Source organism: Poecilia formosa, unplaced genomic scaffold, assembly GCF_000485575.1.
Source record: "Poecilia formosa unplaced genomic scaffold, Poecilia_formosa-5.1.2 Scaffold207, whole genome shotgun sequence".
Classification (NCBI taxonomy): domain Eukaryota; kingdom Metazoa; phylum Chordata; class Actinopteri; order Cyprinodontiformes; family Poeciliidae; genus Poecilia; species Poecilia formosa.
In genome coordinates this window covers 792797-820019 of record NW_006800146.1, presented here as the reverse complement: position 1 = coordinate 820019, position 27223 = coordinate 792797, and the positions used below count along the sequence as shown (strand labels likewise).

At 39.1% G+C, this 27223-nt stretch overlaps 1 protein-coding gene across 9 annotated transcripts in view; it reads left to right on the top strand.

Moving 5' to 3' along the window:
• The first annotated feature begins 3309 nt into the window (after positions 1 to 3309).
• Positions 3310 to 27223, top strand: part of synrg (synergin, gamma) — a 47483-nt gene continuing 23569 nt past the window's right edge. Inside the window, exons 1-15 of one of the 9 annotated variants that reach the window (XM_007567349.2) lie at positions 3310 to 3395; positions 7082 to 7122; positions 8091 to 8233; positions 8924 to 9051; positions 9446 to 9551; positions 9642 to 9753; positions 11100 to 11507; positions 13030 to 13299; positions 14791 to 14868; positions 15657 to 15853; positions 16860 to 17126; positions 18889 to 19052; positions 21011 to 21135; positions 22290 to 22352; positions 24292 to 25200. In XM_007567349.2, the coding sequence (XP_007567411.1) occupies positions 3361 to 3395; positions 7082 to 7122; positions 8091 to 8233; positions 8924 to 9051; positions 9446 to 9551; positions 9642 to 9753; positions 11100 to 11507; positions 13030 to 13299; positions 14791 to 14868; positions 15657 to 15853; positions 16860 to 17126; positions 18889 to 19052; positions 21011 to 21135; positions 22290 to 22352; positions 24292 to 25200 (3046 nt within the window). In that variant the 5' untranslated portion in view covers positions 3310 to 3360. Of the gene's footprint in view, positions 3396 to 7081; positions 7123 to 8090; positions 8234 to 8923; positions 9052 to 9445; positions 9552 to 9641; positions 9754 to 11099; positions 11508 to 13029; positions 13300 to 14787; positions 14869 to 15656; positions 15854 to 16859; positions 17127 to 18888; positions 19053 to 21010; positions 21136 to 22289; positions 22353 to 24291; positions 25201 to 27223 lie in introns of all 9 variants that reach the window. The other 8 variants (XM_007567348.2, XM_007567350.2, XM_016679289.1 and 5 more) reach the window with 8 other exon arrangements.

The following is a 27223-nucleotide window of genomic DNA, read 5'->3' as shown; positions in this document are numbered from 1 at the left end:
ATTGTTATTATTATTATTGTTATTATTATTATTCACTTTAATTTTGAATTCAGTGATCAGAATGTTAAATTATCCATTTCATCACCTTTCTAAAATAATGTCATTTCTTTGCCAAAAGTGATCTTTTTCCCCTCTTTTTTGTCTAAATCATCACCATTATTAGATCAGACCAAGTTTCTGGTATTTTGTAAAGAAAATACCAGAACATGACATAATGGCATAAATGTAATTTTCATCACGTGCAAATCTGGAGTTTGCAAGTTTGAGATAAAATCCAAAACATCTGCAGCTTTAACTGCATCACACATTATTTCACTTGTCAGGTTTTTAACTGTAAATGACTTTAAAAAGATGCAAACTTTTCTTTCAGTTATTCACTTCTTTAGTTTGTGTCTGTCTTGATGAAATATGACTAAGTTTGTGGCTTCAATGTGACAAAAAAGGTAAAAAGTTCAAATAATGAAAACTTTTGCAAACCACAGCGTATGACACATTTTATCTAATATGTATGAGTCACGTTTTTATTTTTAAGTTGCAAATTAAAAACAACAAAAACAGCAAGGGAGATTTTAGATTCAAGGAGGGAACTATTTAACAGATAAAATTAGGTTATTAACTGGTCATAACATCAAGGAGGATTTCCATGTTTTCAAAAGGAAGTTGATGCACAAACTAAATTCCCTTTTTTGTCTTTTTACATTTTGAAGTCACTCAAAGCAAGATGGATCACACAACTATATCTGTCCCACTTATTATGTAAGTTAAAGTTAAAAGCAAAATTCTCACGCATTGGTTACATGCTAATTTGGTTTAATTGTTGCATTGAAGTCTTAATGTCTTCCTATGTGATGCATATGAACTCTTAAAGTCCGAGGGCTGATGATGTGATGGATTAAGCTGTAAATCTTCCTCCCACCAAGACAAAGCTGGAGAGGCTTTTCCCTTGTTGCTCTGCCTCGTCAGCAACGTGACAAAGAAACTGAATCACTTCATCATGACCCAAAAAGACCCAAACACTCTGAGCTGCAGGGCCCTGGAAGACAGATGCAAAAGCCGATTTTTAATAAAGAACGTTATATATAATTAAAGAGACTTAATGCTTTGATATACACATCATAAAGAGTATTTTAACATCATTTATATAAAAAGAATAAAAATATTCATTATGATGTTGTGTTTTTTCTTTTTTGTGTTGTGCTGTTTGTGTCATTTGACCATGGATGGAAATGATTATTTCCTAAATCTGGTGTATTTATGGCAATATTGGAGGCTCTTTATAGGGTCAGTGTTATGTATGTTCCAGGCATATAGTGCTATTTTATAACACAATCAAGTAACCGTTACCGTCAATTGTTATAAAAAAAAAAAACTTATCAAATAAGACTTAGAAGAAATTTGACTTCATAATTTAATCACTTGAAATTGGGCCTCTGTTCCTTTAAAAACTCCAGCTCTTCCTGAAATGCCACCTTCAGGAAGTCATCACAACATGGCTCCTCTATTCACCCTTTAACAATGTTTTTACCAGCGTTGTACTGAGAAATAACTTGTATAATGAGCTACAGGCGGAACATGCAGTTCCACTAGATGTTTGCTAATTGCTGCTGGCTAGTCTGAAGGAGCTGAACGGGGGAGTTGTGGGAGAGGATTGCTCTGTAATGCGAAAGATCGGAACCTTGCAAACTGCTGCTCAGAGGAGGAGCTTCGTCTATGAAGGCGGGGCTAGGTGCATCCAGCTGAATGGTTACCACAGAAGATTAAAGGATTTCTCAAACATGCCGGATAGAACCAAAGCAACACTGTAGGTATGTTTTTAATGAGAGAATAACATTATAACATGATGTAAAGCCCAAAAAAGTCAATTTTACTTAATATTTCTTCTTTAAAGAAGCAAAAATATATTTAGGTTAGGACTTCAGGTAGGCTATTCTATCAAATTCAGTTTTTGTTTTTGTTTGTTTTGTTTTGTAGAGATTATATTTACTGACAGAGTTTGGTCCCTCAAAGTGGAGACATGATCTCATGAGGATATCTGTATGCGTTGCCTTTTAATAATCACACAATGCTTTTACCTACTTTTGTTTTGAAATTACAAGAGATTTTTAATTTCTGATGTTCAACCCACAAATGCAGAAAAAAACTACTTTTCAACATCCTGGTATTTATTGCAAAAAATACTCGTTCCAAACAAAATAATATAAAATAAAAAGTCATCAGTTAAAGAGATGTAAAGTACGAGATCATTAGCAAATGAGGTGTGAACTCAGTTTTCTCATAACTTACCACCTAACCAGCAAACGAAGCTAAATATCGACATCTACTGGTCAAATCATGTACTGCAAAAAATATTCTTGGTCTGACGCACTGTTTGTCTCTGTTTATGTCGTGCAGTGATCTCTACAAAGTGTAGCAGTATGGAGAACCAAAACTGACATAATTAAAAATAGAAGCAGAAATTAATAAATGACCTAATAAACAAACCAGTACACTTAAAATGCACCAATTAATTTAAAACGGGATATCAAATTACAATCATGTTTTGTAGTTTAATTAACATTGTGTTTTATTTTTTAAACTTAGTTCCAACAAATTATATTTCTAATCACATAATTAAAATTTTACAGAAAGATATGTTTCTTTGTTGTTACTTTGAGATGGATTTGTGTCTCTTTAATTTATTTTTAATGTAACTTTTATTTACAGTTTCGATCCTCCATGTATTAGGAAGAAGCTCGCTTATTATTTTATATATTTTTATTTGCTGCTGAAGCTTTGACACTTTCAGGCATCAGCCTTTCCCCCCCATCCCGTTAATGATGGAAATAAGTAAAATATTTTAAATCTAACAAAAGGAGACAGCCAGTTAATATTTTTCAGCAAATGTATACTGAAATCGAACAGGTTTTGTGCCTGAGTTCATGCTTAGCCCACACAAAGTTTGATTCTCGTCAAAGATGTAAATTTATTTGTGTAGTATTAAATATGCATGTTAAATTAAGTGATCTCTCTGAACTAGAATTGTTGTTTGTCACGTTTGTGTATCTGTTGCCAGAAAAAAAAACTATTCTGAGAATTTTACCAGTTTACCTACTGGAAGATGATGGATGGGTTGATTATATTTCCAATTCTGTACGCTTCATTAATATTCGTATCTTAACTTATTTGTATCCAATGAAAGTAGTGCAGATCTCGTTGGGCACATCCAAGCTGACCTGGCCTGTCAGCCTTGGTTTGGGGCCCACATTCGCCCTCTTTCTGTGTCGTCAGCTGTGCCTGTCAGACTAAACTCAGGGCACAATCCGTGTTCCTTTTATCGTCAGCGCTGACGTCATCTTCTTACTAGTGACTGCTGTTATCAAGATGGCGCTGCGGCCAGGATCTGGGGGAGGCAGCAGGTATTTTAGCCTTTTTGAAGCAGAACCTATCGTAGGGAATAATAACTTTATGAAACACGCACTTCTATATGTCGCTCAACTTTACAATTAGAGGGCCTTTAAAACACTTGCGACGAAGGAGGGGTTGTTATTGTCGACACAGAGTGATGAGATGAGATGGCTGGCTGGCTGTCAGCTGTCACAGCACAGCTAACGTTAGCCCTCTGCTTCTGTCTGGTTGTGGTCAAAGATGAACAGAATAACAACATGAAGCTTACATTTTTTGCACATTTGATGTTGTCCATATTGGCTGTTAGCCTTGTTGTGATAGTATCCAGACGTTTGACGCCATATTTCTTAGAGATATGCTCATTAATCTGTAGCCTCTAGCTACCTACAGGTATGTTGACAGGCCTGTTTGCATTCATTGTCACATTTCATAAAGCCTTCCATTAAAACAGAGTGTTTTTGATAATGTACTATGTAGCATTTGAATTTCGACTGTTTCTCCTCACATAGAACCGGAGAAATTATGTGTCAAGGCTTCTCTTTAAGAGTCAAATATATCTATAAGTTGATGGATAGTCAGTCCTGTGCTGAGCAGGATAGTTAGCATATTCCTCCAAGTAGTTGGAAATATTAAAGTCTATTAGAATGGGTGGTAATTATGATGTTCTGTGGAGGAGATGAAAAAGGGCACTCATGATTTATTCAAAAGAAGCAGACTGAATAATAAATACTCTCTGGCTACAAGCATCTCAACTAGCCAGGTGATACTGATCCAACCTGTGAAACCGAAGACTTCAACACTGGGACCAAGGCGGGTCACGAATGACGAAAAACACTACTACACTGTGGTTAAGGCCTTTAAATCTATAAATAATCATTGAATAGGCGCTTATTTGTTTATCTCAGTGAATAGAGACATTTCTTCACGTGTTCTTCACAAAATTAAAGTTTTTGTCAATCATAAAATATAATCTATTTATTGACTATAATTGGCTGTCATTCTTTATAAAACATTCATGTTTTTTTTTAGAATTATTAACTAAAGTGGAACCAACGTTTTGATTGTTTCAGCCTCAGCCACATCTAAGCCCATTTACAAAGACTTCTTATAAATATGTAGTAAAAACTCTGTGCGTTGTATCCTGTCATGTAATGAGTGATGACAGATTCATGCATAGCGCCTTGCCTCTAGATGCAGCCTCCATTTTCCCTTTATAGATCATATTTACATCTTGAAAACAATAGAAAGCGTTTGCATCCCAAAAGCGTTTTATTAAAACCTTTCTTTCACCACACACTTTTTTTTCTGTAATCCATGAGTCTGCTCAGTGTCACAGCTGTTGTAGCTGCTTATCCCCTCCCATGTTAATCTGCACAGCCGTGGCCTATTATTTGCTGCTGTGCTCTTAGAAAAAGCCTCCTCAAGCTGCAGCTCTTCCAGGGAGCAGGTTGACCCTGAAAACCCGTCAGAGTGAGGCATCCTCACTGACATTATCACCTCCTGCTCTTAGTTTACCTCTAAATCGTTTCAAGGCTGAAACAATTAATCCGTTGACTAATTTAGTAATCGATTCATTAACTACAGCATACAAACTCTTTAAAAAAGTTAAATTTCTGAAAGAACAACATTGTCAGAAGAGCACTTAAGACAAAAAATGTGTCAAATTTGCACTTCAGATAAACTTTACAATCCAATTACTAATCGATTAATCTAAAAAATAGTCAACAGTGTACTAAGTGAAATTCACGTGGTTAGTGTCGTTTTAGCTTTAGTTGTGTAATTTGATACAAATGATAAAGCGTACAGTAAAACAGTGCTATGTTATATGCATTTTATGTTGCAATAAAATATTTTGTTTCTTATTTTAAAAAAGAATTGAATTATTTATTTGCATCTTTTAAAGTATTTCCAATATTGCATAAAAAAGACTTACATGGTAAAATGAAAAATAGGTGGAATGTGGCATTTTTGTTATCTGATTAATCATCAGAATAACTGATTGAATGATCTACGACTAAAGTAACTTTTGATGGCCTGCATCGTTTCTCATTTTCCGTCAGCTCTAGTTTATGTAAGTGGGGCTGCTTATCCAGGAATTCTCCCAGCCCTACTGAATGTAACCTAATTTTTTGGCCCTTTTGGGAACAAAGTAATAAAGTTATGAACACAATCGAGGTGAATATCAGTTTCTGATGCAAATTGTTTCTTATTGCTTCTCCTATCAGATGCAATAAGCAATAAGATATATATAAAAAACGTAGACCCTTTTATTCATTTAATGTGATTTGATTCTACTTGATATTGTTTAGCTCTGCTGATCTAAAGTAAGTGTTGGCTGGCTCCTGTGCCTCCTGACTGTCTTTATGTGTTCCTGCCTGGCTGCTTTCAGCCTGAAGAAAAAGAGAGTGGTAAGAAGTTCTTTGACAAATAGCTGAAGGCTTGTTTAGTTTGGCTCTGGAAAAGTGGGAGGCTTAGCCGACTTTTAGAGATTTCCTCCTATTATTTTTTTAAAGGCTTGTTTGTCGGTCCAAAAGCCCAGTGACGGCCTCCAAAACGCCCGGGGACGCTAAGCTAACTCCAGGCTGCTGAGTTTCCTCATTGCTCTTGTTATTCTGCTGTATGTTCTGGTGCAGCTGTCTACGGTTTAAAAGACTTCATAATGGAAAACCTAACCGTCAGGCCCGGTGTTAAAAGGATCAATTAAAAGGATCAATTAAAAGGATCAATTAGTCTTTTTTTGTTTTGTTTTGTTTTTTATTTTTAGCTGTTTTGGGTTTGTGTAACAAGCTAGCAGTTGGTCTTGCAGCAGATGGTGGTTCCAGTTAATCCTGTCTGGACCCTTGATGACAGAGATTCTTCTCTAGCTTCATAAACTCAGCATTTCACTTTGAACGACTTCTCGTTTATTGACCTGTCTCTCAGCTGCTCTTGTCACACTGTTCTCCCTGTAAGGATGCCTGTCTCTGCGATGTTGACTCACAGCTGTGTTTATGTTGAGCACAATTTTTTTTTTCAGCATTAACAGCATATCAACAAAGTTTTGCTCAAATTTGTAGCGGAGACGCAGCTTGTGATGTTGAGAAATAGCAGCAGCCAGTACTGTCTTTCTTTTTCTGTGACAATTCTGGTGATGTGTGAGAAATACTTAGATTTAAAAAATGGTATATATATTTTTTTCAAATCGCATCTGATTTCCAATTTTAATCTATTTTTTCTCACTTTCTAAACAAAAAATCACAAATGTCTGTATTTTTTTTAAAGTGGATTTTATCTCATTCATCCCTTTTGCGAGTTGCATGTCAGCTGTGAGAAGTTTTATTTAATTACAAGTCATTAGTCATAGTATTAGCAGAATAAAAACAAAATTTTACCAGAAGACCGTTTTAAAATTATGAGAAAAAAGTCTTGATTTGGGAGATGACGTGTTCATCTCAGTTTGCCTGGTTCCTTCTTTGAAATAGACAAAACATAAAATCAGAAACTTGCTACCAGCTTGCTTAAAAATGACCTACGATGCCAACAAATGGATTGGAGAAATGAATGTAGAAATGAACCCCGATTCCAATAATACTAATGTCAACACAAATTTGTAGGAAGCCCATTTTTGAGCTGCCACAGTCTCTGTGTCCAACATTATTTTTATCTAAGAGATGCTTAAAATCTCCTAAATCTCTGTTTTTCTTCTTTGTTTCTCAAGCTTTATGTATCCTGTCGGTGGGGGCCTGGGACCACCGCAAGGTAAGTTATTCTAAAGGCATCAATATATGAATGTTTTTAACCTGACAACTTTCTAAAAGATACACGAGCCTTGCATTCTTTGTTACTAACGAACAAGCATTCACTAAAGGAATGCTGTTTTTGCATTTGAGGTAATAAAATGTTTCTTTTTTTATTTAAAAAAGGATTTGATTCATTTCTTTATTTGTACCTTTTAAAATAATTTCTAATATTGCATAAACAAGTCTGCTAAGTGCTCCAACGTTTCATCTGATTAATCGTCAGAATAATCGATGACTGAATTAATGGTCGGTTGCGGGTGTGTTTCTGTTTCGCCACTTTTTGTTCTCGTCTTTCCTCCTAACGAGTTTTTATCGTCACCACAGAACGTTAATCTTGCCACTTATCTGTGAACAATCAGATGTGCTGTCACCTAACAGCACACACTCGTGTCATTTAGAGCGTCGATCTCAACGTAAACCCCCTGATAAGCCATTAGCGCGCCACCGGGACAGGCGTCTCTCCTGCTCCCTTCACCCATGTCATTTCAGTCAGACAAATTAGAATGTGAGCGGCCTCTTCAACAACCATTTATTCAGCCCAGTTGAGTCTTAACATGGTGACTCATCTCTGTGGGTGGGGGGGGGAGCTCCTGCTCAATAATGTTTGTCAGCTTGCACAGCATCTGTGAACTTGAACACACACTTTCCCAAATCCCCCCCTCTCTCCCCACCTCCGTCCAGCTCTTCTTGTTTTGCTCCAAGCTGTCGCTGTAGTCACCAGAAACACTTGATTCGGTTGTTCTTGTGTCTCTTTGTGTGTTCTCAGCTGTTCTCAAAAACTTGTTTTTTTTAGCGAGATCAAATGATCTTGGAACATGGCAGACTGTTTTTTCTGTGACCCGTCGCGTTGTGTTCTTTGAACCGGACCCTAGTTGTCTACGTTGACACGTCCAGCAGCTTGGAATGCTGTTTGTCTGTCTCCCACAGGAATGGTCCCGATGCCGCAGCAGCAGTCGCAGCCACAGCCACAGCAGGGCTTCCCCATGGTTCCTGTCATGCAGCCCAACATGCAGGGAATGATGGGGATGAACTTTGGGGGGCAGATGCCCCCCGGTGCCATTCCAATGCAGGTCAGCCTCCCTTTATTTCGTACTTGAGTTTCTAATTTTTATTTAAAGGGGCAATATTATGTGTTTTCCAGGCAAAGAGTGTTGTTTTAAAGGACAGTGAAGTAACTATGTTATCTTCAGTTGCAATAAAAATTATATATACTGCTCAAAAAAATAAAGGGAACATTTCACTTTAATTTTGTGTGTGTGGATCCAAATCCAGGCCTCCATTGGTTAATAAATTTGATTTCCATTGATGATTTTTGTGTGATTTTGTTGTCAGCACATTCAACTTTGTACAGAACAAAGTATTNAGCCTTCAAATTTTGCCTCTGTCTCTTTAAGAAGCTCTTGCTCCTTGATTACAAGGATTTCTCAAACATCCATGAAAGAATCAAAGCAACACTCCAGGTATGTTTTAATGAGGGAATAAAATTATAACATGATGTAAAACTCAAAAAAGTCGGTTTGACATAATACTGCCCCTTTAAGAAAGGGTATTTTTAATATACTAATATTCTATTAACGGATTTTTTTCAGTAACGCCTTCTGAAGATGTTATTGGGAATATGTTACATTTTTAAGAATGTCTAAATTAATTTTTTTCCTTTCCCTTTATGAAGCCATTTAATGTCAAGTAAAAAGGCTGTTACAGAAGGAAAGCTAATGCAATTTTTGTACTGCTTTCAATGTGTGTGTGTTTTTGTTCAGGGTGGGATGGCAATTGGGATGCAGACCCCCGGGATGCCATTTTTAGGTCAGCCCCAGTTCATGGGGATGAGACCAGCTGGACCCCAGTACACAGCTGACATGCAGAAACAGATGGCCGAGGAGCATCAGTAAGCTACATGCTAACATGTTGTTTCTGCTTCCTCATTACCGCATCAGCTTTCATATGTTCTGTTTTTATTACAGGTATGGGGCTGAAGCGATGATGACTTAAAATATGACTGAAAAGAAAAATATAACTGCAACTTAAATTGTTAACACTCACTCTGAAATAAATCTGCTGTAAAATTTTGTATTAAAAGTGAAACAAAAAATGTTAGCGAAATTAAGTAAGAAGTTGTTCATGTGTAGACCTGTCACCATAACAAATTTTTGGGACCGATACAGATATTAATATCAGATCGGTACATCTCTAAAACTAACATCTTACGACATTCCCTTCTTCAATAGCGTTATACCTTTAAAATTCAGCGTCCCAATAAACTTCCTGTGTTTTTGTTTCAGAAAACGTCTGGAGCAGCAGCAGAAGATGCTGGAGGAGGACAGAAAGAGAAGACAGTTTGAGGAGCAAAAGCAGAAGCTGAGGCTGCTTAGCAGCGTCAAGCCCAAGGTGATTCCCTCCCAATGTTACCTTTTGTTTTTACACAGTTTCCAGGCCTCAGATTAACTTTGTGTAACCATCTTCTTGGTTTGCGCTCAGACAGGGGAGAAGAGTCGGGACGACGCCTTGGAAGCCATCAAAGGCAACTTGGACGGATTCAGCAGGGACGCTAAAATGCACCCGACTCCTTCATCACAGACTAAGAAGCCAGGTAGCTTCACCATCAATCTGTTCATGGAGTTCCTGACACTTTACTCCCATTTTACTTCATAGCTTATAGAAACTGTTTGTTGGAGTCAGTGATGTGACTTTCAGTCTGAAAATTGATCCATGATTTCACCGTATTCGACCCACAATATACGTCTTATTTTTTTCAGAGTTCCAGTCAGTCTTATTGTTGTCGTGTTTTTAATTCAGACTTCTGTTTTTAGATCTCACTTCCACTCTTCTTAAGTAAATCCATTTTTTATTAACAGTTGGGTTACTTTGGGGCATTTAATGATATATTTGAACTTTTGTCTTTGAATTATACATGCACATCCAATTATACTCTGGATACCGTTTTAGCCATTAGCAAATTGCTCATGCAATTCTTGCTGTTGGTAAGAATTGAGCCACTTTCTGCTGTGTTTATGGAGCATATTCCATATATTTTCACTTGTGTGACCAGTTGTTGGTGGAAGAATCACCAGCAACTGTTTGGTGATTCTTCCAAACAGTTTTATTATCTTGTAATAAAAATGAAGTTCGTTTTATTACAAGATGATTTGAAAAAAAAATCATCAAAAGACAAAGCTGCTTTTATAAAAAAATATTTTGTTACACATTTATTGAAACTGTCAATATGTCGTGACAGTATTTTATGAAATGAATAATCTGCGAAAAAAATTTAACTCCTCTGCCTTCTCCCAGTTCTTCCAGTGCTGACTAGAAACAACCAATCAGAGCCAGAAGGCGGGTCTTAGCTAAGGCTAGTTGGCATGGCCACTCTTGATGATGAATAAACGGTTTTCCTGTAACAGTGAATTGTTTCTCTGCCATTAGTGTGTCGTGTACATGTATAGTGCGTACATGAGGGTGATTGACAGTTCTAAGACCCTCCTCCTGGCTCTGATTGGTTGTTTTTGGTCAGCAGTGTATTGTGCATTGTTTCAGATGCGTAGGCAGCTCATGAGGAGCTCAACACACTGTCACAACATAGGGACAGTTTTAACAAAAACATATATTTTATAAAAGTTACACTGTCCACCTTTAATCCTGAAATCCTGTAATCTCCCATGGCAACCACTTTAAGGTGCTGTTAAGCACCTTAAAGTGCTTAACACTTTAACATCAATATCACTTTAATATCACTTTAATATTAACACATAATATCCTTATATGGTTAAGCAAAATCTAAAAATGTACAATAAAACATTGACCATCTTTTGGTTACATTTTGCTTCATTTTTCTCACGTAACATTGACTCCTCCCCCCTTCACAGCCCCTGTAATTCATTCTCCATCGTTGTGTGTGTGTGTTTTTTTTGCCGTCTTCATTATGTCTCCGTTTTGCAGAGTCATCGCCATCACACCCGCCTGTCACCACTCATTCCCTCCCCCCAGCTTTCTCCGAGGACACTGACGAGTTTAGTGACTTTCAGGGGCCCATAGACACCCCCGCCTCCTTCCCTCCGTCCTCTTCCTCTTCCTTCTCTTCCACCGCCGCCTTTGGCCTCTCCTCTCAGGTCCACGCCCAGTCTCCGTCCTCCGTCGCCACTCACGACGTCGTCGAGGACGACGAGGAGTTTAGTGACTTTGTTCAGGGCCCTGTAAACACTTTCCCTTCCTCCAGTTTGCACTTCCCCTCTCAAGCCCCGACTCAGCCATCATTCACTTCCTCACCACCCCTCCCCGCCTCTGTGTCCATTCCCACTGCCTCCCAGCACTCTGCTGTCAACACCACTTCACAACCTTCATTTCAAGGTAACTCTTCTTTGTCTTGGTTCACACCCTGTTTCCACCACCCTGTAATTCACAGTCAACTGTTTCCTCACAACCCTACTAGTTCTGTTGATTTGTTTTGGTTTTTTTTGTCTTCTTTGGATGCTTTAGGTTTGCAAAAATATTGAAACCCTTTTCAATTTTTTTATGCATTTTGTCATGCTACAAACAAAAGCTTGAATATATTTTAAAGGGGCAGTTTTATGTAAAATCAACTTTTTGAAGTTTTATGTCATGTTATAATCATCAAAAACATACCTGGAGTGTTGGCTTGATTCTGCATATTTGAGAAATCTTTTAATCTCCCATGGCAACCATTCAGCTGTTCAAAATGCCTGGGGGAACCTAGCTTCACCTTCGAGACAAAGCTCCTCCTCCAAGCTGCAGTTTACAAGTTTTTGAGGTTCCGCCTCACAGAGCAGCCCTGTCCCTTGACTCCCCCACTCAGCTCCTTCAGACTAGCCAGCAGCAATTAGCAAACACCTGGTGGAATTGCACATCTGCCGAGCTCATTATACGAGCTACTTCTCAGTGAAACGCTGATAAAAAATGTTGTTAAAGGGTTAATAGAGGAGCCATGTTGTGATAACCTCCTGAGGGCTGAGTTTCAGAAAGAGCAGGAGTTTTTAAAGAGACAGAGGCAAAGACAGAGGAAGTCAAATTTCTTTTAGGTCATAATTGATGTATAATTTTTATAACAACTGAAGTTAACATAGTTACTTGATTATGCTATGAAATGGCACTATGTACCAAAAATACATAATACTGCTCCTTTAATGGGACTTTATGTAGTAGACCAATACAAAATAAAGCAGAATTGAAAGTATAAAGATGGTCAGTTTTTCAACTTTTTTCCCCCTAATTAAGTAGTTACATTATCTAAAATTCTAATTCTAAAGTTAGTTTCATATGGCCTGTTAACTAATTGTTTCATACACCAGCTGAGGAGACTGTAACTGTCATTTATCAGTAGTTTATCTGCGGAGCGGCAGCTGACACTTGGCAACGCTTTGTGCTGTGAATGTCAGTACAGACAGCTGGGGGCCGAAGCGGCCAACTCTCTGTCCAGTCAAATCTCTGGTCCCTGAGTCACTTCTGACTTCAGTTGTTAGTCAACACTTGTGATCAGGAAGAGAAGCTGCTGACAGACGAGCCAGGCGATGAAAGATTTCAGATTTCAGGGTTTTTTTGTTGATTTTTAGTGTAAACTGTAACTAGAATTTAAAAAAAAAAGGGTCATACTCTTAAAAAGTATGAAATTTACTACAATTACGTTTCAGATTTTGGGAAAAAAAAAAGTTGTGACATGATTAACTCCCAGACTTCCAATATGAAATTTAAATTTATAAAAATGTTAAATTATTTTATAGCTGATCATGAAAAATTTGATTTTTATTTTTGATATGCAATATATGCACTATTTCACAATTTCTTTAACCTCCTACAAAAAACCCGCACAGTCTGGACGCTACTAAAGGAGCTTCTTCCTCGTTCACCTCTCTAGGCCCCTCGCTGGAAGAGAAGCTCTTCTCCTCCTGCGATCTTACAGCCGATAAATCTGCCCAAGTTAGCTTTAAGTCCAAGCAGAGTTTGGCTCAGATGTCTCCGAGAGCCAGGGTTTCGTCCCAGTTCTCGGCCAGCCCCAAGGCCAGGAACTGGGCCGCCACCACCGAGGACTTGAGCTCCGCCTTCGTCACAGAGAAGAGGCAGGAAGCCATGGCGTCTCCGCCCGACCCCCAGCTGCCGTCAGCTGCTCAGAGTGGTAGTGAGAGTGGTGAGAGAAGCGCCCGCTTACTGGACTTTACTGCTGCTTCTACTGCACCTTGCTTTGCTTTAGCGTTAACGAATAACAATAAATACCTTCATTCTAACTGGTCGTAGTTTCCAGTCTTTTTTTGTTACTCAATCAGTTTGTATGAAATTCAGGGAGTAAACAAATCAAACTGACTGATTCTCTAGGATGGAGTATTTGGTCATTGTAGATAGGAAAAAAAAAATAAAAAATTACATTTTTGCCAAAAATCTTAGAAATTTTTAAATTAATCTCAGAAATTTTCTAGAAAAAATGTGGACATTTCCAAGCTCAAAGTTAAAAAAGTTGCAAGAAAAAAACCTAAAATTTCGAGATACATTTCAGAAATTTTTTTTATAAAAAAATTGGAGATTTCTGAGCTCTACAAGTTAAAAATTTAGGAGAAACATTTTCACAAATTTTGAAGTCGATCTTGTGAAAAAAAAAAATGTGAAAACTTCTGAGTGTCAAAAGTGGAAATATTTCACCTATAAATTTCCTAAAGTCAAAAGTTTTCAACTTCACAAGCTCAGACAATTTCCAGGCTTTTTCTAGAAAATTTCCAAGATTGATCTCAAATGATCAGAGTACTTATGATGGCAACATTTGAAAAGTCGAAAAATTTTGACTTTGGATGTCCAGAAATTTCCAAGTTTACAAGAGCTCAAAAACAAAATTTGAGGGTTTTTTCCTGCAAATTTTCGACTTATGCAGTTCAGAAAATATCCACGATTTTTTTCTAGAAAATTTCTGAGATTAATCTCAAAATTTCAGAGTTTTTTGGTGGAAATGTGCTCTTTAATTTTTCGTTTTGTTTTTCTATCTACAATGTCCGTCGTACCTTCCTGCTGTCTGTAAGTCCTCCGCTACGTTTCTACTGACTTTCCGCCTCAGTCAGAGGCTCTCTCTGCTCCTGGAAATGAACCGTGTCTGTTGGGGTCTCTGGGTGATTCCTGCTGACTAATAAACCTCCATCTGTCTCTCTTTCACTGTGGATTTGAATCCCAGACAACAACCTCTGGCTCATGGCTGCTGCCTCGGTTTTAACAGGAATGTGCATGGATTTTTAGATTCCTCTTGGGAGCCCACCTCATCTGATTGTGCATGCTACTTTGCTTCTTCTGGTTGTTGTTTTTTTTTTCCATGTTATTGAGAGAGATAAAATGCCAGATAATCTTTCTTTAAAGATTTCATCACTTCCATAAAAAAGTTGTGTTTTTTTTTCTTTGGAAAGAAATTTTCTGATCACTGTTGGTGTTGAATTTGTATTCTTTAACTTTTATTTTCTCATTGAAGATGGGATTTATGGCCTGATTTAGAGGAACGACTTTGTGATTTATCTGCAGACGTCAGGCTTTTTTTTCCCCCCCTCTGTTGAGTTTGATGCCAGCAGGGCTCAGGTGTCGGCAGCCCCGGACAAGACGCTCGTCGTATAGACTAACTGAGTGTCTCCCGGTCTGCTTGTGACAGCAGGTGTTGCTGTGTATCCACAACAAGAGCACATTCAGTCCATCCCGCCTGCCTGGGTTTACAACGACAGCCTCGTCCCAGGTAAGCGCTTCCGCTCAAGGACGGGATCAGTGTTTAAGTTTTGGATTATTTATTTTCTGCAGAGTTTACTGGTACCTAATTTTGGTTTTTGTGTTTTTTTACAAATATCTGGATAGTGTGACGAGCTTTTATATTCTATTCAACGGCAAAAAAGTAAATTTCTGCTGAAAAAAAAAAAATTCTGGAATTTTTAGATTAATCTCAGAGGTTTTCTAGAAATAACGTGAAAATTTCTGACGTCCAAAAGTCAAAATTTTTCAAGAAAAATATTAAAATGAATTAATTAAAATGGTAAATTAATTACACAGATTTTAACGTGTTAAAAATTTCGATGAACTTATTGCATTTTATTTTTCTCCATACGAAAGTACCAAGTCGGAGCCTTTGTGTTCTCATATTTTTGGTCGCACAAACGACATCCGCAACCAACCAGCAATGGATGACAAAGCTGCTTCTATTGGCCAACTGAGGGGTTAATTTTTGCTTAAAAAAACCCCCATCTAAAGTATGGTTAAGATTTAAAATAATGCCATAGGCTTAGAAAATGTTATGATGCACTGACCTACCCTTCATATGAAGATGGAAATATTAGGGAACATCTACAAACCTACCAAAGTGAGGCATTAGTCAGATTTTAATTTTCTTTAAATGTTGAAAACCAATTCTGTATTACTTTGTGTAATTATATAAAATAACTCCAAAAAATTGCATTAAAGGTTGAAGTTACAAAATGTAAATTGTGAAAGAAAGTTCAGTAAACATGAACTTCTTCTTGTTGTTCCTGGCAGACATGTTTAAGAAGGTTTTGGACCTGACGATGACTCCGGCGGGGATAGACACGGCAAAGCTCTACCCCTTACTGATGTCATCGGGGCTTCCCCGGGAGGCGCTGGGGCAAATCTGGGCATCAGCCAACCGCACAACCCCCGGCATGCTGACCAAGGAGGAGCTCTACACTGTACTGGCACTAATCGGTGTGGCACAGGTAACAACAGTAACAAACACACACAAATAAATAAACCCTCTTCAAACGACTCCAGGAATAATCCTCAACACATTCCTCTATCAAACTTTAGTTAAATGTAAAAAAAAAAAAAAGCAGCATTCTCAATAAGCTCCAGGCTCATGAAGCACGGCGAGCCCGACGTCTCCTGCCGTCATACGAGTTCAGCAGGAGACTTCTTATCAGCCCCAGCCTGTTGCGTAATGTACTTCCCCCCTCGGGGGAGTTGCAAATCTGCAGGCAGCTCACGAAACGCAGCGTGCCACCGCTTCCATCCCTGGAATAATAAAACACCGCCGGTGATGTAAATCTCCCACGGCCTTAAGAAAAAAATATGAACCCAAACAAGGTGCGTTCTGCCACAGCAATCTGCTCTGAAACAGAGAAGAAAGCAACAGATTACTGCCAGAGGGCCCCATAAGTCTCACAGGGCCTGTGAGACTTTTTCACCACTTTAATCAGTAAATGTACATCAGAATTGTGTAAAATTTACTTTTTTGAGCTTTCTATCATGTCCTAATGTTATTCCCTCATCAAAAATATACATGGAATGTTGCTTTGATTCTTTCATGCATATTTGAGAAATCCTTTAATCTGCATGGCAACCATTGAGCTTTGCAAAAACGTCTGGGTGGACCTAGCTCCGCCTTTCAGTTGAAACTTCTCCTCGGAGCTGCAGTTTTCAAGCTCCTCTCCTTCAGTCAGCTCTTTCAGACTAGCCAGCAGAAATGACCAAACACCTGGTAGAACCGAGTTAAATTACAAAGTCAAATTTCTTTTAAGTCATATTTGATTTACATAGATTTTTTTTATTTTTTTTACCGAATGTAGCATATTTACTTGATTATGCTATATAATGGCACTATGTGCATGGAAAACACACAATACTGCTCCTTTAAATAATTAATCATTAATTTATCAAATTTTTTTGGACCTAATAAAGTATTTTTAACTTGAATTTAGTGAAAACTGTCTTTCTACATTCCAGACTGGCCTCCCAGTGTTGAACGTGGAAATACTCAGTCAGTTTCCGTCCCCTCCCATCCCCAACCTGCCGGCCCTGGCCATGGCCCTGGCCCCCGTCATCCCTCCGCACCAGCAGCCCATGATGACCCAGCCGCCCGTCTCCATGTCCATGGCAACACCAGCAGCGCCGTTACCGGTACCAGTCATGGCTATGGCACCCACCGTGCCCGCTCCACCGCCCACCAACGCAGGTTTCATCGCCACTTTCCCACCTGCACCAGCAGCACAGGTACAGACCCTGGTTAAAGTGTCGGAGCTTCTCATTTTGTCACATTATAGACAAAAATTTTAATGTCGTTTTATGACAATGTGATGTTGGAGCCAAACGAAGTAGAGCTTCAATGTGAAATGGAAGGTAAATTATAAACTTCAGAAACTCGCTTTCAGGCATGCATGCCAAGTGTTTGTGTAAAAACTAGTATCACCTTTAACCTTGAAATGAAGGTGTTGGCAGCATCACGCTGTGGGGAGCAGGTCAGAGTTAATCAGATAGATTGAGCAAAACAATGGGGTATCCTGGAAGAGAACCCGTTAGATATGAGACTGGAGCAGAGGTTCAAACACACAACCAGAGTTAAAATAACGGGTTTAGATCAAAGCACATTCCAGGGTAAGAGTGGCCCAGTCAAAGTCCAGATCAAAATCTAATTGAGAATTGATTCCAAAATGTGAAAATATATCTTTTCTAAAAGTGCACCAATACATCTTACCCAATTTCCTTACTTTTAAGAGATCGGCGATCTGCAGATACTTACATATGAACCTGATCTTATCCACCAATCTTATCGACCTCCACCTCAGAGGTCTGGAAGTCATCAACCAGATTTCCCCCAGAAAACCTGCTAAGCTCAGTGGTAAGGGGCTCTATAGGGCAGTCATCGAGCGACGTGCCATGTTTTTGAGTTAGAGAAAATGTTTAATGTTGACAGAAAATTTTAAAGTATTACTAGTTTATCATGTGTTATTGGAAGACATTAAAAATACCTAAAACCCAAATACCGTATTTTTCGGACTATAATTTGCTACTTTTTTCCCACGCTTTTAACCTTGCGGCCCGGTGCGACTTTTCTGTGGATTTTTCCTCAACCGCCAGGGGGCTCTTTAGCAGGAAGTAAATCATTGGAAGTCGAAACTGGAAATCAAAGAAGAAAGTGTTAATTTTCATTTAGAACAAGCACATGCTAGCAGCAGGCATGATGGAGAAATGTTTTCAAACTTATACCCCCTCATCATGGAAACCACATGAAGAAGTTCATATGATGTAGCTTTTAAGTTGAAGGCTATTGATTTGGCAGTACAGGAGGAAAATAGAACCGCTGCACGTAAGCTCAGCATGAACGGATCCATGGTTCGGCGTTGGAGACGCAGGGCTGCATTCTTAATTGCAGATTTAGCAGCAGAGGGCTGCTTCCTTGTGAAAAACTGAGAGCGGCAGAGATGCCAGCGGCTTATAGCCCAGTGCGGCTTATATATGTACGTTTCCAGTTTTTTAAAAGAAACTGTGTAGACTTATAGTAAGGTGCGCTCTATAGTCCGGAAAATACGGTAAAAAGTCTTTAAAAAAATCAAACAATAAAAAACGTAAAATCAGTAAACAATGCTCAGCCTGGTGGGGGGTGCAAGTAAAGCCTGCTGGCCCATCAGACTTATAATATACTGCGAGAAACCGTGAGCATCTGTTCACTTTGTAGCTATATTTTCTGACTTTTCAGACAAAAAAAAGGAAATCAGGCAGAATCGGATTTGGGAAGTCAGGTTTTTTAAAGATTGTGATCGACCAGAAAACTGCAATCAGTGCAATCGATATTCTGTAACTGCAGAAAAAGGTGGTTCTTCAAAGTATTCAGTCATTTGGGTTGAATACAAATGCACACCACATTTATTTTTATGTGTAAACATTTATTAAACCATGTCTCAATTACCTTCCACTTTACAAACATGCACTTCTTTATGCTGGTCTGTTATAAAATCCTCCACATGCGTTCTCGTAGGGGAGCAAAACCGACGACGATGACTTCCAGGACTTCCAGGGCGCGCCGAAGGCTGGAGCTGGAGACCAGGCCTTCGCTGATTTCCAGGGTGAATCTGGAGGAAGTTTTCCCACCGCTGCTGCTGCTGCTGCTGCTCCTGCTGCCACACACCAACATCCAAACAGGTGAGGATGAGACTACACCAAGGAAAATATTTTCCATGAGTTGAAATGTTCCAGTTTTAACCGTTTTAAAAAAGTCACCTGAATAATGCGGAGTTTGCCTCTCTATAATGCCGATATACTTCATAGTTAGCGTTCCTTCTGCATTCAGTCTACCTTCTCTGAAGAAGAGCTGTGATTATATGCAGAGACAAGTGTCAAATATTCAGCTGCCGATGGTTATTTATAGCCCAGTTATTTAGCATAATAATTGCGCCACTCATTGTCTGTCTTACACCGCCTTAATGTCTTGTAATAACCTCCTCTGAATAGCAATGAGCTCGGGTCATGTCTTAATGAATTGATTTCGGTGGACAGTAGAGCCTCATTTCTCTATATTACTTTCTAGGCTCCTTTCCCACAGACTGCTCTTTCAGTGAGACGGATCTGCAAGGCAATTATCTACACAGAGATAAAGAGAGTAGCAGGAAAGAAAAAAACATCTAAGTCAAAGGAGTCTTTATAGTTCTAGCTTTTTAGGCTTTGAAAGAAATCCTCACAGTTAGCGATAGCTGTTCAGATAAATCAGATGTAAGAGTCAAACCAGTAACCATAACTACACTTACATCCTGAATATGGAAAATAATTTACCAATAATCTAGTTAGTTATTTTAAATTTAGTTTTTTTTGGGGGGGGTGTTGGTTGAGATTAAATTATTAATTAATATTGATTTAATTTCCTTTTTGCATTAATAAATTATTTTTGAATCTAATTGAATAGAAATTTGCTATTTTGAAGCTGGTAAACATTTATTTTTACCAGCTTGGATTAGAACATGACAATGAAGCAAATCTTGGCTGCTATTTTTTTTTATTGATTCATGATATATTGGCACTAACATCAATATCAGCTTATATCAGTCGTTTTTTTTTTTACCATATCAGTAAAAATACTTGGAAGGGTTGTAAATCTTTTTCACTTCTGATACGATACCAATATCGCAGCTTTGGGTGTTGGCTGATATTGATACTGACTCAATACAATATGAGCATGAATAATGCATACTTTTATTATTTATTTTGTTGTGTGGAATGTTAGAGACAGACTTGATCAAGTGATCTTTCTCAGAGAACAATAGTCAGTAATAATTGGTATGAAAACAACTGACCCATTTGTTAACCAGTGGGTCTGCATATTGGATACAGTCACTGGTGGATAGAAATTCAGGGCTAAACGCTGCAGCGGATTCTTCTGTTGGGGATTTTTAGGTGGAGGCTGATATAATCTGATACTTGGTTTTTGGTTGAAAAATATACTATATATTATATTTATGATGTTGGCTAATGCCAGTTATCAGCAATAGCAGCAAAGTTAATATCGAATATCGGCACAGATTTTCCCATCTGTTCGTCCCTGGTTATTTTGTGGCTTTACGCAGCTTTTCGATAATTGTGCAGAATGGTCAAATGCATTTTCATTCCTAGCTTGGTAGGGCTGAGCAACATATTGAATTATTTTTGTCATTTCTACATCAATGTGCGAAATATTGAAATTTCCCATGCTAGATTTAGTAAGATTTTATTCAATCCCATAAATGCAAATTCTGTATGCCAAAAATATATTTATTTGACATTTGAATGGCAGTGTCTGTTAGACCAGGATACATAATATAAGAAATCTTACCTATTTTCTTCTTTCTTCATAACACGTGGGATATACTAATCAACACTTATTACACTCCAAACATCTTTTTGCGATGTGGATATTGCACTGACTGATATTCCGTTGACAATATATTCACAATGTATCATTGCCTGTCTCTTATATCACTTGTTGCGATGTAAGATGTATTTCTTTTGCAGCCCTTTTTTCTTAAAAAAAAAAAAAAAAGTCTCTTAAAGCTAACCAAAAAAAGATGCAAAGTTTTGTTGTTGATGCTCACACTTCATGGTATCTGAACGAAGCTTGTGCGTCCCTGCAGCACAGCTGCCATGCTGACTCCACTGTCTGGTTCGGCCTCTTCCTCTGGCACGTCCTCCGATAAGTACGCCGTGTTCAAGCAGCTGTCTGTGGATCAGCCCGCGGAGCCCGCTCCCCCCGTCTCAGGTAGCGCAACATGTTGCCTCTGATGTTTACAGCACCGTCTGTCCTCTCAGACGTATTACCGACAATTACAGCCACGTAGTAAAACAAAGACCGTTCATGCTTAGAAAATATTGTCTCATGCTTAGAAAATATTGTCCTGAAGTTAAATACGGCAGTCATTTTGTTTAGTTTTTTTTTTTTAAGCATTTTTATGTTTTAAATAGGAGTGAACATGCATCTAGGCCTGTCACAATAACCAGTTAATCATTTAATTGCATGATGAATTAAAATGAGCTAGATAATTTCTATTCTGATTATTTTTTTAAGGGCAGTTATGCTTGTTTTTTTTCTCCATTGTATTTGTTGTTTTTGATTTTTATGTTTTATTTGCATATTTATAGTATCTTCCAGTTTCAGGGTTCTTTCCGCAGTTATATATTTATTGTGAAAAAATTCTTACATTAAAATAATTTTGATTTATTGTGATAAATTTTAGTCAATGATGGTAAATTTTAAAAAGCATCAAAACTGACATTGTGTTTGGAAACCTTTTTTTTTTTTTTTTCTTTTTTCCTCCACTGTTTGTTCCACTAGAGCATCAGTAAATTCAAAAATATGATTAAATGTCATTACTGTGCTGATATAAGTCCCTCTTTTCTAAAGAAGAAGCCTTTCTCAAACGGAAATGTTTTTCAAGAGCAATATTTGTGTTTGTGGTGCTATGAAGGATGTTGTGTCATGCAGTCACAGTCATATGTTCAAGCAGGTTGCTAACCCCTAATTTTAAATAGTTTGCATTATTGGACGGCAGTGTCCATCCCTCGTCCTTTACCTTACTGACCTATTTCCAACTCCAGCACGTTCCAAAACAATTAAAGCCGAAACAGAGCAACTTTGTTGAGTTGCAGTCATCGTTACTGTTATCTTTTGAAATTCTTCAGTTCTTACAGTCTTAATAAATCATAGATATGATTCATTTGTCATAAAATATACTCTATTTCCTTTTACTTGTTTTTAAACACCTCAGTGATACAGAAACTAGCTAACGTTGAGTATTTTTCCTTCAGTAACAACATCCACACTGAAGAGTGTGGTCAGTGCCCCCTGGTAGAGCTCAGAAGGAATCACTCATCTGGTTTTGACTCATTTTTCCATTTTTCTGTTTCATTGTTTAGATGCTGGGGACAAATACAGTGTGTTCAGACAGCTAGAGCAACCTGCTGACAAGAAAACAGTCGGTAAGAAACTCAACTTCTCTTTGTTTCAAGTCCAATTTCTGTTTTTCCTGCTGTTTAAAGAGGACTAGTTTCACATCTTCCATGAGAAAAAAGCATATCCATACATGAAAACGGGTGAGGGGTTTGGGATCAGAGCCAGATTATTTCTAGTTAAACATGTAGTTGCAAATTGGGAAAAGCCATCACGCCGCCATGACTGCACTGTTCCATGTTTACGCTGTCCCGTGTTGATCCCAATGTGTTTCCCACCCGTGCTTCATTAGAACAGCTTCTGATGGGGGCTTCTCTTACGACTCCAGTAAGTCATGCTTTGCTGTGACCTTTCTTTGGTATTGCCAGGCTCCATCTTCTCTAATGAGCCCATTAGTTTTCCCTCTTCCTCCAAGCAGCTGCCATGTGAACAGATTCTCTCTTTCAGTCCCTGCATATATTACTACTACAGTGTGTCGAGACATACAAATACATGTTGAAACTTAATGCATTCTGAGTTTTGGTTTGTGCTATAATCAACATCTTGTTGTATGATTTTTTTTTTTTTGCAACACAAATAAGAAATTTTTATAGTGTTTAAATTTATTTCTTTTATTGGTGCAGAAAATGCTCATCTTGACTATTATTTCCTGTTTGGAAAAAGTAGTAAAGATTGTAAGTTTTGCAATTTGAATTTCCTGGTGGCATGATTATCCTACACCCAGTAGGATGTTTGTCTGAAGTTTACATACACTCATCACTGGGCATCAGAGTCGGTTTTTAATGGGGCTGGACGATATGACTGAAAAAGTATCACGATATAGGCATTTCATATCAGTCGATATCAATGATTATTGATGAGTTTTTTTGTTAAAATATCTTAAATACAGCCAGACTGGAGGCGTGACTCCGCCTGTTTCATCCGGTTTTCTCTCCACGTCTTTGTGTTTTATTTTTAAGCAGTTATGAGACACGGTGGGCAAACCTGAAGCTGCTGCTGCGCAATATACTCAACAGGTTGTTGCTAGGTAACCAAAGAGTCAACCTGCAGCCGGCTTTAAGATTTCGCCACCGTGTCTCATAGCTGCTTAAAAAAATAAAATGGTGGCATGGAGTCAAAAGAGAGAATTAGTACAACAGCTTGAGAGGAAATTGAGGATAAAAGAGGAAAGGTCACGCCACCATTTTGGCAATATTTCAGATATCTAAAACAAAAGTGATCAATAGTTATTATTATAAAACGTTTACATCGTGATTGATTCTTATCGTCCGGCCTTCGGCAGAGGTTAAACAATTAGGTGTTGTGATAATGACAATGCTCTTGAAACAGACATCGGAACTGGCTTTAGGATGGATAGAACAAACTCTGCTGTAAACGACCAAACTGTGTTTACGGGTCAGGCCTGTACTAACCTACCAATATAAATTCATTTTACATTTTCTACTAAGTAGAGCGGTCAAAAAAATGAAGCCAAAGTGCATTAAACCTTATGTTGAAAAAATTTATGTAACCTTGATTAATGTTCAAAAATCAGTGGAACTGAATTTTAGTCTATATTATTTTTATCCTGTAGAGATTAGAGTAAATACATTTCTTTGGACTTGTCCAACCAACTCTTGTTTATTAAACATGTTTGTTGTAAATAGCATTCCAACCTGGACAGAGAATAGTACAGATGTATCATTAAAAGCCCCAAAATGAATGACTTTCATGCTGATCATGAGTGGATGTAAACTTGTGACCGGTTGAGTGTTGTTTGTGTGGTGATGTGTGCTGTTTCTTTGGACATGTTGCCCACGGTTCATCACAAGAACTGGAAGTTTACCATTCTCAGCGGACTGTAGGCGTACTGCAGCTAATCCACTCTTCCTCTCTTACAGGATTTGAAATTGAATTGTTGGCTGTTACAGTGAGGATTATGTTTTTTCTTTTTTGTTGCTGATCTTTCCCTCTGTTCTCTTTTTCAAGGGGAAGGATTCGCAGATTTCAAGTCTGTCAATGCTGACGACAGCTTCACAGACTTTAAAACCGCCGACAGCGTCTCTCCACTAGACCCTTCAGATCAGGCCAAGATCTTCCAGCCCGCTTTCCCCTCTGCTTTTCCCAACTCTCAGACTTTACAGCAGCAACCAGCAGTGTCTTTCTCCCAGCCCAAAAATCCTCTCAACATGGCCGACCTGGACCTCTTCTCCTCCGTTCCCGCTCCCACCGAGAAAAAACCCGGCACGTTCCCACCTGTATCATTAGGCCTTCTCCCTGGCGGAGCCAAACCTCCCTCGGATGATTTTGGTGACTTTGCCCTCTTTGGCTCCTCCTCTGAATCCGCTCCGACCGCGGCGGCAGCGGTGGCAGCAGGAGGGGCAGCGGCGGCGGCCACTCAGGATGACTTCGCCGACTTCATGGCGTTCGGAAGTTCCGGTGGTGAGCCAAGAAGCGAAGGTGGTGCATCAAAGAAGCCTCAGCAGGGCACGGACAAATACGATGTGCTGAAGCAGCTGTCTCTGGAGGGGGCTGTCCCCTATGACGACGCCAAAGAGAGTGGCGTAGGTGGCGGCTCCTTCTCCTCCCTCAGGAGCGACGCGGACGACTTCGCCGACTTCCAGTCGTCGAAGTTCTGCACAGCGCTCGGTGCCTCCGAGAAGACACTAGTGGACAAGGTGGCCGCTTTCAAGCACGGCAAGGAGGACTCGGCGTCCGTCAAGTCGCTGGACCTGCCATCCATTGGCGGCAGCAGCGCGGGGAAGGACGACTCGGAGGATGCGCTGTCCGTGCAGCTGGACATGAAGCTGTCGGACATGGGCGGGGACCTGAAGCACGTGATGTCAGACAGCTCCTTGGATCTGCCGGGCCTCTCGGCCCACCAGCCCCCCGCCACAGGTGAGGAACTAGTGCGCTTGCTCTGGTGAGGCTCCGCCCAACCGCCATGTTGTTTCAGAGGCCAGCCGGTATCTCGGCTCTCACTGGAGCCACTTACAAAAAAACGCAGTCACCAAACATGCGGTCAAAGAGCAATTAAATGAGGTCTGTGTTGAAGAGAAAATGCTCAGATGCTCCTGAATACGGTGGCCCTGATGCACAAAACACATCGACAAGTCACTAAACACAAATACGTATTTGAAAACACAACATATTCAAAAGCACAACGGCATTAACAAAGCACAACTACAAATTAAGCAAACAGAAGAGGTTGGTCCTAGAGGGAACCTGGAGACTGATTGGATGATGACGCTTTAGAACCGGAAGTGATTCTGGCTTTGGCGTGGTTGTTCGAAATATGAATGATGCCAGTGATTACGCCTGGAAGATGTATCATGATATAAGTTTTTCATATCAGTCTATCGATAATTGCCGATATTGATAATTATTTATTAGTTGTGATTTATTTATTTTTTTTAAACATCTAAAATACTTGGCGTGACCATTACTGGTTTATCGACACTTTTCAGTCAACGCTGTTGTTCTATTTTAAGCAGTTAGAAAGCTGCTTAAAAACTCAACTTGCTGCACAAATTACTCAACTTGTTGTTGCCAGGTAACCAAAGAGTGAGTCAGTTGATGCTACCAACCTACCAATTCTGGTTCTAATGTCAAAATGGCGTTTTCCAATCAGCGAAGTCTCCCACTGGGACCTGCCTCTTTCGTTTTCTTAATATTGCTGTGCTTTTTTTTTTTTTTTTTCTAGTTGTGCTTAGTTAGTGTTGTGCTTTTGAATTTGTTGTCATGCATTTAAATTTGTAGTTGTGTTTAGTGATTCGTTGAAGCAGTTTGCACTTCTGGGCCACTGTACTTATAACATATCAGATTAGATGCATCATTTCCTCCATTTGACATTTCATCATCCATCTTTCTTTATTTATTCTCTATTTATTTATTTAATTTATTTATACCTCTCCTCTTTTCACGTCCACGTTCTTCCTTCTCCTTTGCCCCGTATGAGCCGGTATAAAAGCCCCCGCCTGCCCCTCATACCTTATTTAATTTAAACTGACGAGTGCCTGGGTTCTGATGCGTTTGCAGCCGCAGCTCATAGCCGAGGTCCCCGGTCACAGCCTGCCCGACTCCGATAAGCTTCCTGTTGTGTCCCCACCGAGGCGGCGGCACACTCTCGGCGTCCCATTCACGCGTTGCTGTCGTGTCGAGCGGTGGTGACAGGCGGTCCGGTTGAATACAGATGAGTACAGGAGGCGGTGGGGGCGATCGTCTGAATTATTCAGCTCACAGGTTTTTCTTTTCTTTTCTGGGTTTTTTTTTTTTTGCACAATAGACTGGGAAAAAAAATCCCAAAGGCGTTACCTGAAGGGTATCATTTTCAGCTGCCGTGTGCCGATGGCGAGAAAATCTAGTTTGGATTAAGTGGAAACAGAAAATTTTCCCCCTTTAATAGGAGATTTTGCATGCAGCAACTGGGAGAGAATCTATTTTATTAAAGCGACATTATTGCTGAATGCAATATAAACTTCAGATTTGAGTGCTTGAATGTGGGTGCATGCGGTTCTCTATTTATGTCTGATCGAATATTGTATTACTCTGCAGTACTATTTTGTTTTTTTATTTATTTTTTTTATGATCCTCTGGCTTTGAGGCATTTTTCAGTCCCTATCTCGTGTCGATGAAGGCAAAGTCCAACTCCACCCCGGTACTTGTTGTTGTGGTTCATGTATTAAATGGAAATCAACCCAGTTTCCTTAATATTCAGGTTAGGGTACAGGTCAGCACTTCCTGTTCTTCATCCCCCCTGCCACAGCTTATCATTTATTCATCCAGCGTCTCACTTCCACCTCACGGCTCGTGTTTCATTGCGCCTCACCCGATTCAGCTGGGTAATCTGAGATTTTAAGTAATTGTGGTTTGATGAATACTCCACAGTGCTCTGTTCAGTCTTTATTTGATAGTAGTCATG